The following is a 13070-nucleotide window of genomic DNA, read 5'->3' as shown; positions in this document are numbered from 1 at the left end:
GCCAACCGAATCCAACATATAAAGGAACATAGAGCACAACCAAGTGGGATTCATCCAGAGTTCACAAGGATGGTTCAACATATGTAAATCAATCAATGTCATACACCACATTGACAAAAGAAAAGTCAAAAACCACATGATCATCTCAATAGATGCAGAAAGAGCATTTGCCAAAACCCAGCATCCATTCATGCTAAAAACACGTACCAAAGTGGGAATAGTGGGAGCATAACCTTAACATAATAAAAGCCATTTATGACAAACCCACACTGAATAGAAAACTCAACAGAGAGAAGGTGAAAGCATGCCCACTACAACCTGGAACAAGACAAAGATGTCCACTCTCACCGCTTTTATTCAACATAGTATTGCCAGTCCTAGCCATAGCAATCAGACCAAAAAAAGAAATAAAAGGTACCCAAAGTGGAAGATAAGGAGTTCAGCGGAAACAAATCTGACCAGCATCCATGAGGTTGTGAGTTTGATCCCTGGCCTCACTCAGTGAGTTAAGGATCCGGCATTGCTGTGGGGTAGGTCACAGATGAGGCTCGGATTCTATATCCCTATGGCTGTGGTGTAGGCCAGCAGCTGTAGCTCTGATTTGACCCCTAGCTTAGGAACCTACATTTGCTGCAAGTGCAGCCCTGAAAAGCAAAAAAAAAAGGGTGGGGGGAGGAGGTGAAATTGTCACTCTATGCAGATATGATACTATATATAGAAAACCCTCAAGATTCCACACAAAAACTACTCTGAACTGATCAACGAATTCAGCAAAGAAACAAGATACAAGATTAACATTCAGAAATTATTTGCATTTCAGTATGAAATATTAGAAAAGGAATATAAAAATACAAAGTATTTAAAAATACCTTTTAAAATAGCACTTCGAAAAAATCAAATACCTGGAAATAAACCTGACCAAGGAGGTGAAACTTATATGCTGAAAACTATAAAACATTAATCAAGGAAATTAAAGAGGATTCAAAGAAATGGAAAGATAGCCCATGCTCCTGGATTGGAAGAATTAATGTCATTAAAATAGCCATACCAGGAGTTTCCATCGTGGCACAGTGGTTAACGAATCTGACTAGGAACCATGAGGTTGCAAGTTTGATCCCTGGCCTTGCTCAGTGAGTTAAGGATCCGGCGTTCCCCGTGAGCTCTGGTGTAGGTCACAGACATGGCTTGGATCCTGCGTTGCTGTGGCTCTGGCGTAGGCCGGTGGCTGCAGCTCTGATTGGACCCCTAGCCTGGGAACCTCCATGTGCCGCAGGAGTGGCCCTAGAAAAGGCAAAAAAAAAAAAAAAGACCACCCCCCCCAAAAAAAAAAGCCATACCACCCAAAGCAATGTACAGATTTAACGCAATCCCTATCAAATTACCCATGACATTTTTCACACAACTAGAATAAACAATCCAAAAATTTATATAGAACCATTAAAGACCCAGAACTGCCAGAGCAATCTTGAAGGGAAAAAAAAAAAGCAGGAGGCATTACTCTCCCAGACTTCAGACAATACTACAAAGCTAGTCATCAAGACAGTGTGGTATTGGTACAAAAAAAGACAAACAGATCAATGGAACAGAATAGAGAACCCAGAAATAAATCCAGACACCTATGATCAATGAATCTTTGACAAAAGAGGCAAGAATATAAAATAGGGAAAAGACAGTCTCTTCGATAAGCAGTACTTTAGGGAAAACTGGACAGCTGCAGGTAAATCACTGAAACTGGAACACACCCTCACACCATACACAAAAATAAACTCAGAATGGCCTAAAGACTTAAACATAAGACAAGACACCATCAAACTCCTAGAAGAGAACACAGGCAAAGCATTCCCTGACATCAACCATACGAATGTTTCCTTAAATTAATCTCCCAAGGCAATAGATATAAAAACAAAAATAAACCAATGGGACCTAATCAAACTTAAAGCTTTTGTACAGCAAAGAAAACCATAGGGGGAAAAAAAAAAGAACCTACAGAATGGAAGAAAATAGTTGCAAATGTTCAATGCAGCACAATTCACAATAGCCAAGCTATAGAAACAACCTAAATGTCCACCAACAGATAAACGGATACAGAAGGTGTGGTACATATACACAATGGAATACTACTCAGCCATAAAAAAGAATGAAATAATGCCATATGCAGCACCATGGATGGAATGATTCTCATACTAAGTGAAGTAAGTCAGAAAGAAAGACAAATACCGTATCATATCACCTATATGTGGAAACTAAAATATGGCAAAAATGAACCTATTTATAAAATAGAAACAAACTCATGGACATAGAGAACAGACTTGTGGTTGCCATGGGGGAGTGGGAGGGAATGGGATGGACCAGCAGTTTGTGGTTAATCAATGTAAACTATTGCATTTGGAGTGGATAAGCAATGAGATTCTGCGTACAGCACAGGGAACTATATCCAATCACTTGTGATGGAACATGATGGAAGGTATTATGAGAAAAAAAAATGTATATATGTATAACTGGGTCACTTTGCTTAACAGCAGAAATTGACAGAATACTAAATCAACTATAATAAAAAACTTTTTTTTTTTTTTTTTTTTGTCTTTTTGCTACTTCTTTGGGCCGCTCCCGCAGCATATGGAGGTTCCCAGGCTAGGGGTTGAATCGGAGCTGTAGCCACTGGCCTACGCCAGAGCCACAGCAACTCGGGATCCGAGCCGCGTCTGCAACCTACACCACAGCTCACAGCAACGCCGGATCGTTAACCCACTGAGCGAGGGCAGGGACCGAACCCGCAACCTCATGGTTCCTAGTCGGATTCGTTAACCACTGCGCCACGACGAGAACTCCTAAAAAACATTTTTAAAGAAACAACACTGACTTTATTTATTTACAGGTGGAATGACTGTGTATGCAGAAAATCCTAAGGAATTTAGAAAATACAAACTACCAAAATAAGTAAAATTGCATGGTTGCAACATAAAGGCCCATATATAAAACCAGCTGTTCTTCTACGAAGTTGTCTGGTGCTAACAAAGAACTGAAAATGAAACTTTTTTAAAAAATACCTTTTACAATAGTCACAAAACATACTCAATAATTTTAAAATGTCCATTATCTTCAGTGAGCTATAATATAATTCCCATCAAAATCCCAGCAAGCTTTTTTCCTAGAAACTGGCAAATTGATTTTAAAGTTTATATGGAAATGCAAAGAACTTACAAGGGCCAAATTCATTTTGAGAAAAAAAAAAAACAAAAAAAGAGTTCCAGTTGTGGCTCAGTTAAGGACCCAGTATTATCTCTGTGAGGTTGCATGTTAGATCCCTGGCCTCAGTCAGTGGGTTAAGTGTCTGACTTTGACAAAGATGCGAAGTAGGTCACAAGGAGGGCTTGGATCTAATCTATGGCCTGGGAACTCCATATGCTTTCGGGTGGCCAAAAAAGGGGAAAAAAGGACACAAATAACAAATGTTGGGGAGCTCCCTTCATGGCTCAGCAGTTAACAAACCCAACTAGGATCCATGGGATACGGGTTCTGTCCCTGGCCTTGCTCGGTGAGCTAAGGTTCCAGCTTCAACTAAAAATTAAAAACTAGAGTTCAGAAATATATGGTCAGGTGATTTTTTGTTGTTGCTGTTGTAAAATACATATAACATAAAATTCACTATTTAACGGTCTTAAAGTATACAATTTATCGGTTTTTAGTACATTCACAATGTTGTGCAACCATGACCACTATCTAGGTTCCAGCACCTTCTCGTGACCCCCAAAAGAAACCCTGTACCTATCCAGCAGTCACTTTCCATTACACACACCACTCCAGTCCCAGCCCAACAACCACCTTCTGTCCCTATGGCATTGTCCATTCTGGACACCTCACACAAATGGAATCACACACTGTGTGGCCTTGTGCATCTGCCTTCTTTCAGTTGGCATGTTTTCAAGGTTCATCCTTGTTGTAGCACCTGTTAGTACTTACTTAATTTTCATGGCTAAGTAATATTCCACTGAATGATTACATGGATTTTCTTTACCCACTCGTGGTTGTGACTTGTGACAAAGATGCCAAGGAAATAAGGGAAAGGACTGTCTTTCAACAAATGGTGCTAGAACAACTGAATATCCCAAATCTAAATAACCAAACACGAACCTCAATCTCTAGCTCAATGTGTAGCTCTAAAACACAATTAACCAAATCATAGACCCACATGTAAAACCTAGGATGACAAAAGTTATAAAGGAAACATAGGAGAAAATCTTTGTGACTTTGGGGCAGATAGGTTTCTTGGACAGGACACAAAAAGTACTAAATATAAAAGAAAACACTGATAAGTTGGAGCTTATCACATTTAAAACTCCAGGGAGTTCCCTGATGGCTCAGCAAGTCTGAAGTCTGGCCCAGGAACTTCTACATGCTTCAGGTATAGCCAAAAAAAGAGCCAATGAAAAGCCAGCCACAGCAGAGAAAATACACATAATACATGTATCCCACAAAATAACTGAATCTAGAATATATAAACAACTCAACAAGAAAACAGTCCCCATCTTTTTTTCATGCGCAAAAGATCCACATAGATTCTTTACAAAAGAAATACATGAATGGCCAGCAAGCAAATGAAAAAAACAGGGGGAGTTCCCATTGTGGCTCAGTGGTTACCAAATCCAACTAGGAACCATGAGGTTATGGGTTCGATCCCTGGCCTCCCTCAGTGGGATAAGGATCCGGCTTGCTGTGAGCTGTGGGGTAGGTTGCAGATGTGGCTCCGATTCTGTGTTGCTGTGGCTGTGGTGTAGGCTGGCAGCTGTAGCTCCAATTCGACCCCTAGCCTGGGAACCTCCATATGCCTTGGGTGTGGCCCTAGGAAAGACAAAAAAAAAAAAAAAAGAAAGAAAGAGGGAAATGCAAATTTAAACATCAACGAGATCTACACCCACTGGAAAGGCTAATACTGAAAAGACTTTATGTGGTGAGAAGAACAGCCCTCAAAGAAGCCCCCTTTAGTCCCCTAGAATATGACACCTGATGTGGCCGAGGGAATCTGGAATTGGAGAGGTTTTCCTGGATAAGCTGGTGGCCCCATTAATCACATGGTCCTTTAAGTCAGAGAACCTCCTGGGCTGTGGTCAGAGGATGTGTGGCTGTGGGAGAGGGCCAGACAGGAACATGGCTGGGCTTCTTGGAGGGAGGGACCGCAAGCCAAAGGATGCTGAAGAGGCATGGCAATGGGTTCACCTCCTAGAGCCTTCCTTCTAGGGAGGAAGGCTCTGCTAACACCATGATTTTACACTGTGCTAGATTTTTAACCTACAAAACTGTGAGACAGGAAATTTGGGGAGTTCCCTTGTGATGCAGCAGGTTAAGGATGTGGCATTGTCACTGCTGTGGCTCTGGTTACACCTGTGGCTTGATTTCCGTCCCTGGCCCAGGAACTTTCACATGCTATGGGCATGGCCAAAAGAAAAAATCAAAAGCAAGGGGGAAAACAGCAACAACAGCAAGAGATATTTGGGTTTTCATGACACCAAGTTCATGGCAACTGCTGTGGCAGCCACCGGAAGTGAAGGCAAGTGACAGGACCCGTTCAGGTGAGGCTGTGGGCAGTGGGACTGCACCCTGATGACTGGACAGGATGATGATCACCGCAAAGCCTACTCAGTGCTTTTTTAAGAACATCCGTGCCTATCCTGCGACCCAGCCAGCACACCAAGCCCTGTGCCCAGGAGAACCGGGCACCCACCTCCACAGAGACGGGCCCCTTCCCAAAGGACCCTCAGCTGCCAGGAGGCGGTGGCCTGAACCTCCCTCCAAGCAAGGCCCTCCTTGGAGCCCCCAGGATCCACTCCGCTCTCCCTGGATTCCGTCCAGGACCTGCACTTCACCCAAGGATCATCCAGGACTTCCCTTCACCACCACCTGCCAGAGACGTCAGAGCTGCCGTGCCACCTGGAGGCCTGCCCTGCTCACCTCCCATCAATCTCACACCTCCAGCTCTGTCTTGGCCTCTAACTAAACCCCTAATGTTCATCAAGGGTGAGCAGATGGATAACTTGTGGTATATTCTGATAATGGAGTACAACTCAGCAATAACAATAAACTGCTAAGGAGTTCCCTTCGTCGGCTCAGTAGTTAAAGAACCCGACTGGGATCCATGAGGATTCGGGTTCAATCCCCGGCCTTACTCAGTGGGTTCAGGATCCAGCGTTGCTGTGAGCTGTGGTGTAGGTCACAGGCACAGCTCGGATTCTGTGTTGCTGTGGCTGTGGTGTAAATCAGCAGGTGCAGCTCCGATTCGACCCCTAACCTGGGAACCTCCATATGCTGCTGGTACTGCCCTAAAAAATAAACTGTTGATACACATACTGTGGTGAATCTCAAAAACACAAGTGAAAATATAGAAGAACACATATTGTGAGATTCTATTTATAGTATGGTCTGAAACAAATAAAACAAAATCAATCTATGGTAAAAGAACCGCTAACAGTGGGTGCCTCTGGTGGGCAAGGGATTAACTGGAAAGCAGTGATGGGGACTTTATAGAGAGAAATTTTGTTGTTGTCCTCACTGGAAAATAGTGACAGGCACCTAACAACTGTCAGAACCCATTGCTCCATGCACAAGAGACCCGCTCATTTTATTGTGGGTAAATCACACCTCAATAAAGTGCGTTTTTAAAAACACCAACTCAGGAGTTGCCTGGTGGTGCAGGGGACTGAGGATTCAGCATTGTCACTGCTACGGCTCACACCACTGCTGTGACATAAATTCACTCCCTGGCTCAGGAACTTCAATATGCTGCAGGCACAACCCGAACCCACCCCTACCCCACAAAAATCCACTAACACAAAATACAGGAGTTTCCGTTGTGGCGAAGCAGAAACAAATCCGATTAGGAACCATGAGTTTGCGGGTTCGATTCCTGGCCTCACTCAGTGGGTTAAGGATCCGGCATTGTCGTGAGCTGTGGTGCAAGTTGCAGACACAGGTCAGATCTGCCGTGGCTGTGGCTGTCCCAAAGGCTGGCAGCAACAGCTCCGATTAGACCTCCAGCCTGGGAACCTCCATATGCCGCAGATGCGGCCCTGAAAAGGCAAAAAAAAAGACAAATCGACAACAAAAAACCCAAAATACAATCACAAAGTTGTCAAACCATCACCATTCCCCTCACCTCCACCTTGCTCCCTTTCTCTTTTTCCCACAGCACTCATCTTCTAACAAAACATGTTACTGAGTCTTATTCTTTCTGTCACCAGCAGGAACATCGACTCTACAAAGCGAGAGACATTTGTCAGTAGAGGTCCCTGATATCCCCAGCACATAGGGCAGCACCTGGGTCCTTATAGGCACTTGGTATGTATTTACTGAATGAATGGAAGAATATCCTGTTTCCACTTCAGTCGATTCTTACAACTGTGTAAGGGAGATGTTTTGCCTTCCCCTGAGAAATAGGGAAGTGGGTTACTCGCTCAGGATCAGAATGACTGAGTAGAGAGCTGGGCCAGAATATCAGGTCTTCTGACCTCTGGGCCCCAAGCCCAGCTTAACTGAATAAGCCTTTGCCTTAGTGACTCGTGGCAACAGCGTGTCCAGTCCAGAGGACACATGCAAACACAGGTGCGCTGGGAGACAGGGGAGGCCCATCGAAGGTGCAGGGAAGGCTTCCTGGGGGAAATGGTGCTCAGGCTGAGTCTCAAGGGACTATTATTATTTTTCTTTTTAGGGCTACACCCTAGGCATATGGAAGTTACCAGGCCAGGGGCTGAATCAGAGCTACAGCTGCTGGCCTACACCACAGCCACAGCAACACAGGATCCAAGCTGTGTCTGCAACCTACACCACAGTTTATGGCAACACCAGATCCTTAAACCACTGAGCAAGGTCAGGGATCAAACCTGTATCCTCAGGGATACTAGTCCAGTTTGTTACCACTGAGCCACAATGGGATTATCAAAGGATTATTTTGATAATTATCAAATTATCAAAGGATTATTTTTTCTTAATTAAGCAAAGAAAAGTAGAAAGGAGATTTCTGACAGAGGGAGCAGTGTGAGCGAAGGCACAAAAGCAGTGTGGCCAGGGAATCTGGAGCAACCAGGGCGAAGGATATGAGGCATGCGGAGATGAGCCCAAGGTGTAGGGGAGACACCAGATCTCAGCAGCCACTGTGTGCTGGGTCCAGAAGCCAAGGGGAGGGGAGAAGTGCATTACAAGCGCCCACCTCAGGCCACGCCAATGTCGGGCCACAGCACAGGGCCCAGGTTCTGCTCACCTAAGTAGAACCTCAGGAAGGGCGATGGCGTCATGTTCTTAAACATCGTGATCTGCACCCAGGGGTTCTTGTACTGGATCTGAGGTATGTTGAAAAATACGAATTTCCTGCAAAATGGATGAAATTAAACCTGAGTTTTTAACCTAATACTGTATGCACCGGTGTATTTTTCAATTTTTCTTTTTCTGCTTTTTAGGGCCAAACCCTTGGAATATAGAAGTTCCCAGGCTAGGTTTGAATCAGAGCCGCAGCTGCCTGCCTACGCCACAGCCACAGCAACATAGGGTCCTTAACCCAATGATGAAGGCCAGGGATTGAACTCGCATCCTCATGGATACTAGCAGGGGCTTGTTACCACTGAGCCACAACAAGAACTTCCTGGTGTGGTTTTTTGTTTGTTTGTTTGTTTTTTGTCTTTTTAGGGCCACACCAGCAGCTTATGGAGGTTCCAGGCTATACCACAGCCACAGCAACGAAGGATCTAAGCCGCGTCTGCGAGCTACACCACAGCTCACAGCAAGGCCAGATCCTTAACCACTGGGTGAGGCCAGGGATCGAACCCGCGTCCTCATGGATTCTAGTCGGGTTTGTTAACCACTGAGCCACAATGGAAACTCCAATGGTGTATTTTTCAAAAGAGAAAAGTCCAGAACTTTCATCAGATTCTCAGAGGACCCTCCCCCTCAAAAGGCAGAGCTGGGAAAAGCAGGTCTCAGGGATCTACTCATGTGTTCTCTGAACATGGGTTTTGGGACTCCTGGTTCATCAGTGGAGGGAAAAGAAATCTACCTCACACTGCACACTAACCTAAAACTCACCAAAGCAGAAGTGTAAATATCAACACGAAACTGTGAAACATTCTTGTCCTCAATCTTGACTGGTGTGATGGTTACAGTGTACTCATATGAGAAGCTAATCTACAAGTATTCACTTTACATAAATTATATCACAAGTTAAAAAAAAAAATGAAACCATGAAAACACACATGGAATATTTTTACAATCCAGCAATGGAGAAACTTCTAAACTCAAAAGGTTTAAAATAGAGATAAATTTGATATTAAAACCTTTGCATGGCAAATTTTACCAAAACAAAATCAGCATGTGCCAAACCAGAAGACAGATGTTTGCAAAACACCAAACAAAAGGTTAATTCCCGTGATGCAGAGTTTGGCACATCATTAACAAAAGACCTATCATAGGAAGACTCCGCTGTTTCTTTCCAACAAAATCATAAATTTAAATGATCCTGGCGTTCCCTTGTAGTGCACCATGTTAAGGACCCAGTGTTGTCACTACAGCATCTTAAGTCACTGCTGTGACACAGGTTCAATGCCTTGCCTTGGAACTTTGGCAGGCTGTGGGCGTGGCCAAAAAAAAAAAAAATCCTTTTTCACCCCCTAGATTGCTGAGGAAACATTTCCTTAAGTGTACTAATTGGTATAACCTCCCTGGAGGTTAGTTTGGAACTGGCACAGATATTGACTCAATATTGCCTCTGCCTTTAGGTATTGTCACACCTGAATGCAAAGTGTGTGATGTTTACTGCAACATTATTTGTTACAGCAAAGTAACAGAAACAACTTAAATGCCTGACTGAGTATATCAATTGCGACACAACTCTACACCTAGATCCCTCTCCACCTGCTCTCCATTCTGAGTGGCTAACCAATATGGGCTGGGAAATGGGCCTTCTTGCCCTCTGGTTTTGTGTTGGGTTCTGCCCACAGAGTGCTGGCAAAAGTATGGGGGGAGGAGGAGGAGAAACATGGTATTCACCTCCCTGGCTGGAACCCAGTCCCAGCCCCACAGGCGCTGAACAGGCAGCCCTCCTAATCTCCAGATGCCAACAACTACTCTTCCCCCTCACTTCTTGCTTGGCTTTACCACTTCCCAGCTGTATAACCCAGGGCAAGTTACTGCTCTGTGCTTCAGTGTTAATGCCAAGAGGATGGCAACGTAGGACAACCAGACCTGACAGGAGCCTATAGTCTATTCTCAAGAAATTGATAGAATCAATAGAAAGTCTGATTGAGTGACCATCTGCTTGGGAAGACATCCCTAACTGGTGCAGAATTTGCAGTTAAAACAAAAGCAATGACAATTAATGGCCCCAGGAAAAACAACAATCTTTGCAAAAATGGAAAATAATCACAGTACTCTTGTTTGGCTCAAATGTGTATAGGTTTACAAAGTTATAAAAATTTAATACTGTTTTATCCAGAAGTCTTAAATGACTATATTTGGAGGATGGAGGAGTAGTATGCATGTGTTGGAGTGGGGAATGGCAATGCTGGTGGGAGAATTAAATCTTGTCTTCCACAGTGACCAGTCAATAGACAAAGCCTAAAGCTAAGAAAGTAAGACAGGACTCTCTATGGTATTTAACTATACAAAAGTAAAATTCTACTCAAATGGTTCGAGTTGAAAGTTGTTGCCTCTGGGTTGGGAATGGAGGCAGGGTACTACCCTAAGCCTTGGAGACCATCACAGCACACAGGACTGGACTTTGCTGGGCTCAGGACGCCTGTACTCAATTCCAACACACAGCAGAGGATCCCAACACCGCATACAAATACACTGGGCCACATCCGTGTAGGAGCATCTCACACCTGGAACTACGAAGACAAACATTCAACAAGGGTTTTAAATGGTTCTTGCTGAAGTATTGGAAGTAAAGTTAGTAACCAAAGGTTAATTTCTAGTCAAGCACATGCTGTTAATGTGCCAGACACCTTGCTGGGCGCTTTTATTAGAATCCTCACAACAATCCTGGGAGGTGGGGTTTTACAGTAAGAAAACAGGTCAGAAAAGTTAAGTAAACTGCCCTAGGTCACACAGCCAGTAAGCCAAAGAATCAGGTTGTGAGCCTTAGGCCTTCACTACACCGTTCCTCCACCATCCATCCAATTCATCTGGGCTCTGAGGCTCAGCCAAGACACAGAACTCAGTAAATGCCAGCAACTGTTACTTCCATTATATCTTAAAGGCAAGAACACCTGGCAAAGCTGAGTAGGAACTTCCGTTCTCAGACAATAAGGCAGCTCCCCACACATCCAGCAGACACCCTAAGGTTGGCTAGCCTGGGGCATTTTGCCACTGGCACTTGCAATGGAGGAACAGCTGAAGTGCCGAGGCACATCAACAAGCAAAGGCCTGTGGGGCTGGAAAGAGCAAGTCAAAGCAGGCTCAAGCCCCCAAGTGCACCAACGGGAGAGACAAGCCCTTTAGCACCAGAAACAGCAAAACACAGAACAGCTGTTTGGCTCCTATTCACCTGAGAGTATAAAAATACTTGAGCGTGTGAGGTATGTTTTGATTGACCATTTAAAAACCAGAGATTTACGTAAAAATAAGAATTTCTGGCTCCTTGATAAAGTGGAGCCTACAGAGCTAAGATGTAGCCGAGCATGATCCCAAGGCTGGGCACTAAGTTTTCAGTTTATTTTGGGCCCATACAAGACTGTCTCCCTCTTTTATAGGAGCTGCTTGGCCTCTGCCCTGTGACTTCTCATGTGGAAGGATGGATGGATGCAAAGTGGGTTGTGAAGGAGTATCTGTGTGCCCACTCAGCCCTAAAACTACTAAGTCTTCTAGGAAGCCCTCATCCCATCTGACCCCATGCTAGCAGGTCCAAGTTCTTGGGTTCACCTGTGGAAAGCAAATGGCTAGGATAGCTTCTGGCTCTTCTGAAGAGCCCTGCACTGAAGGCCCCTCCACAGAAAGTTGCTCTCCTGTCTCATTTTGATCCATCCCACACACCCAACCCCAAAGTTTCTGAAAGGCAGGACTTGGATTCCCAGCACAAAGCAAGGGGCCTACCATCAACAGGCACTCAGGAAATTTATACCTAATACCTGAAAAGCCCAAGGCACTCTGTTGCCTCAAAGTTCAATGCAAAACTTTCACTGCAAGCTTCCATTCAATGAGTCCCTACTCCGTAGCCTGAAAAACATCAAAAAGCTGGGGGCTGGAAGGGTGTGCCGCAATTGTAAGGGTGATCAGTCAAGAACGAAGCACTTTCAGAGCTACTACCCACGAGCCAGATGTAGTGCCCTGGACAACCAAGCGACCTAACCTCCGTGCTTCCCCTCTCTAGGGTGGGGTTTCCGTAAACATCGAAGGAGCTAACGCAGGAGAAGCACGCAGAAACGTGCTGCCAGCAACTGTTACCTTTCACTGCACCCCCTCGTCGGCCCTGGGACGGAAGTGTCATCCTCTGTGGGACACTGAGGCGACTCAACTCGCCCAAAACCAGCAAGCGCAAGCGCCAAGACTGAAGGATGCCGGTCACTCCCGCACTGGGCTCCAACCCAACCGCAGCCGGCCTGTGCTCCGCTAGGCTCTGGGCACCTGGGGGCGCTGAGAGGACTCCGGCCTCCCAGGGCAGCCCGGAGCCGCGGTTCTCTCCCGGTTGTGGAACTTGGGGTCGCTGCCCGTCTGTGAAATGGGGCAACAGCACCAGCCCCAGGATTCTGCAGGCGCTAGCGCAGCGCCAGGCGTCCACGCGATTAGGACCCCGTGGCGGCCCCGATGGCTCGGACTGACCTGGCGCCCTCGCCCAGCTCCCCGTGCGTGTTGTAGTTCACCGTCATGACCTTCACCGAGTCCTTGAATACCACGTCCCCCTGGCCAAGATACTGCAGGGTACGGCGGATGGGGAAGCGGCCCTTCATGGGCATGGCGGCGGCGGAGGAGCCGGACCGCCGGCCGTGACCAGCAAAGACCAGAGACACTAGCGCAGAAGACGACACCCAGGCTGCCTTGCCACTCCTTATCCGCGCTTTTCCACTTCCCGCGCAGACTCACGGGAGAGTTCTCCC

General features: G+C 45.5%; 1 protein-coding gene across 1 annotated transcript in view; it reads right to left on the bottom strand.

Moving 5' to 3' along the window:
• MRPS25 (mitochondrial ribosomal protein S25) overlaps positions 1-13070 on the bottom strand; it is a 24813-nt gene extending 11743 nt beyond the window's left edge. Inside the window, exons 1-2 of the mRNA XM_003358532.5 lie at positions 12796-13070; positions 8249-8355 (exon numbers count right to left, since the gene is read on the bottom strand). Coding sequence (XP_003358580.2) covers positions 8249-8355; positions 12796-12929 — 241 coding nt within the window. The 5' untranslated portion in view covers positions 12930-13070. The remainder of the gene's footprint in view (positions 1-8248; positions 8356-12795) is intronic.

This window comes from Sus scrofa, chromosome 13 (assembly GCF_000003025.6).
Source record: "Sus scrofa isolate TJ Tabasco breed Duroc chromosome 13, Sscrofa11.1, whole genome shotgun sequence".
NCBI lineage: Eukaryota > Metazoa > Chordata > Mammalia > Artiodactyla > Suidae > Sus > Sus scrofa.
This window is presented reverse-complemented; position numbering and strand designations above follow the sequence as displayed.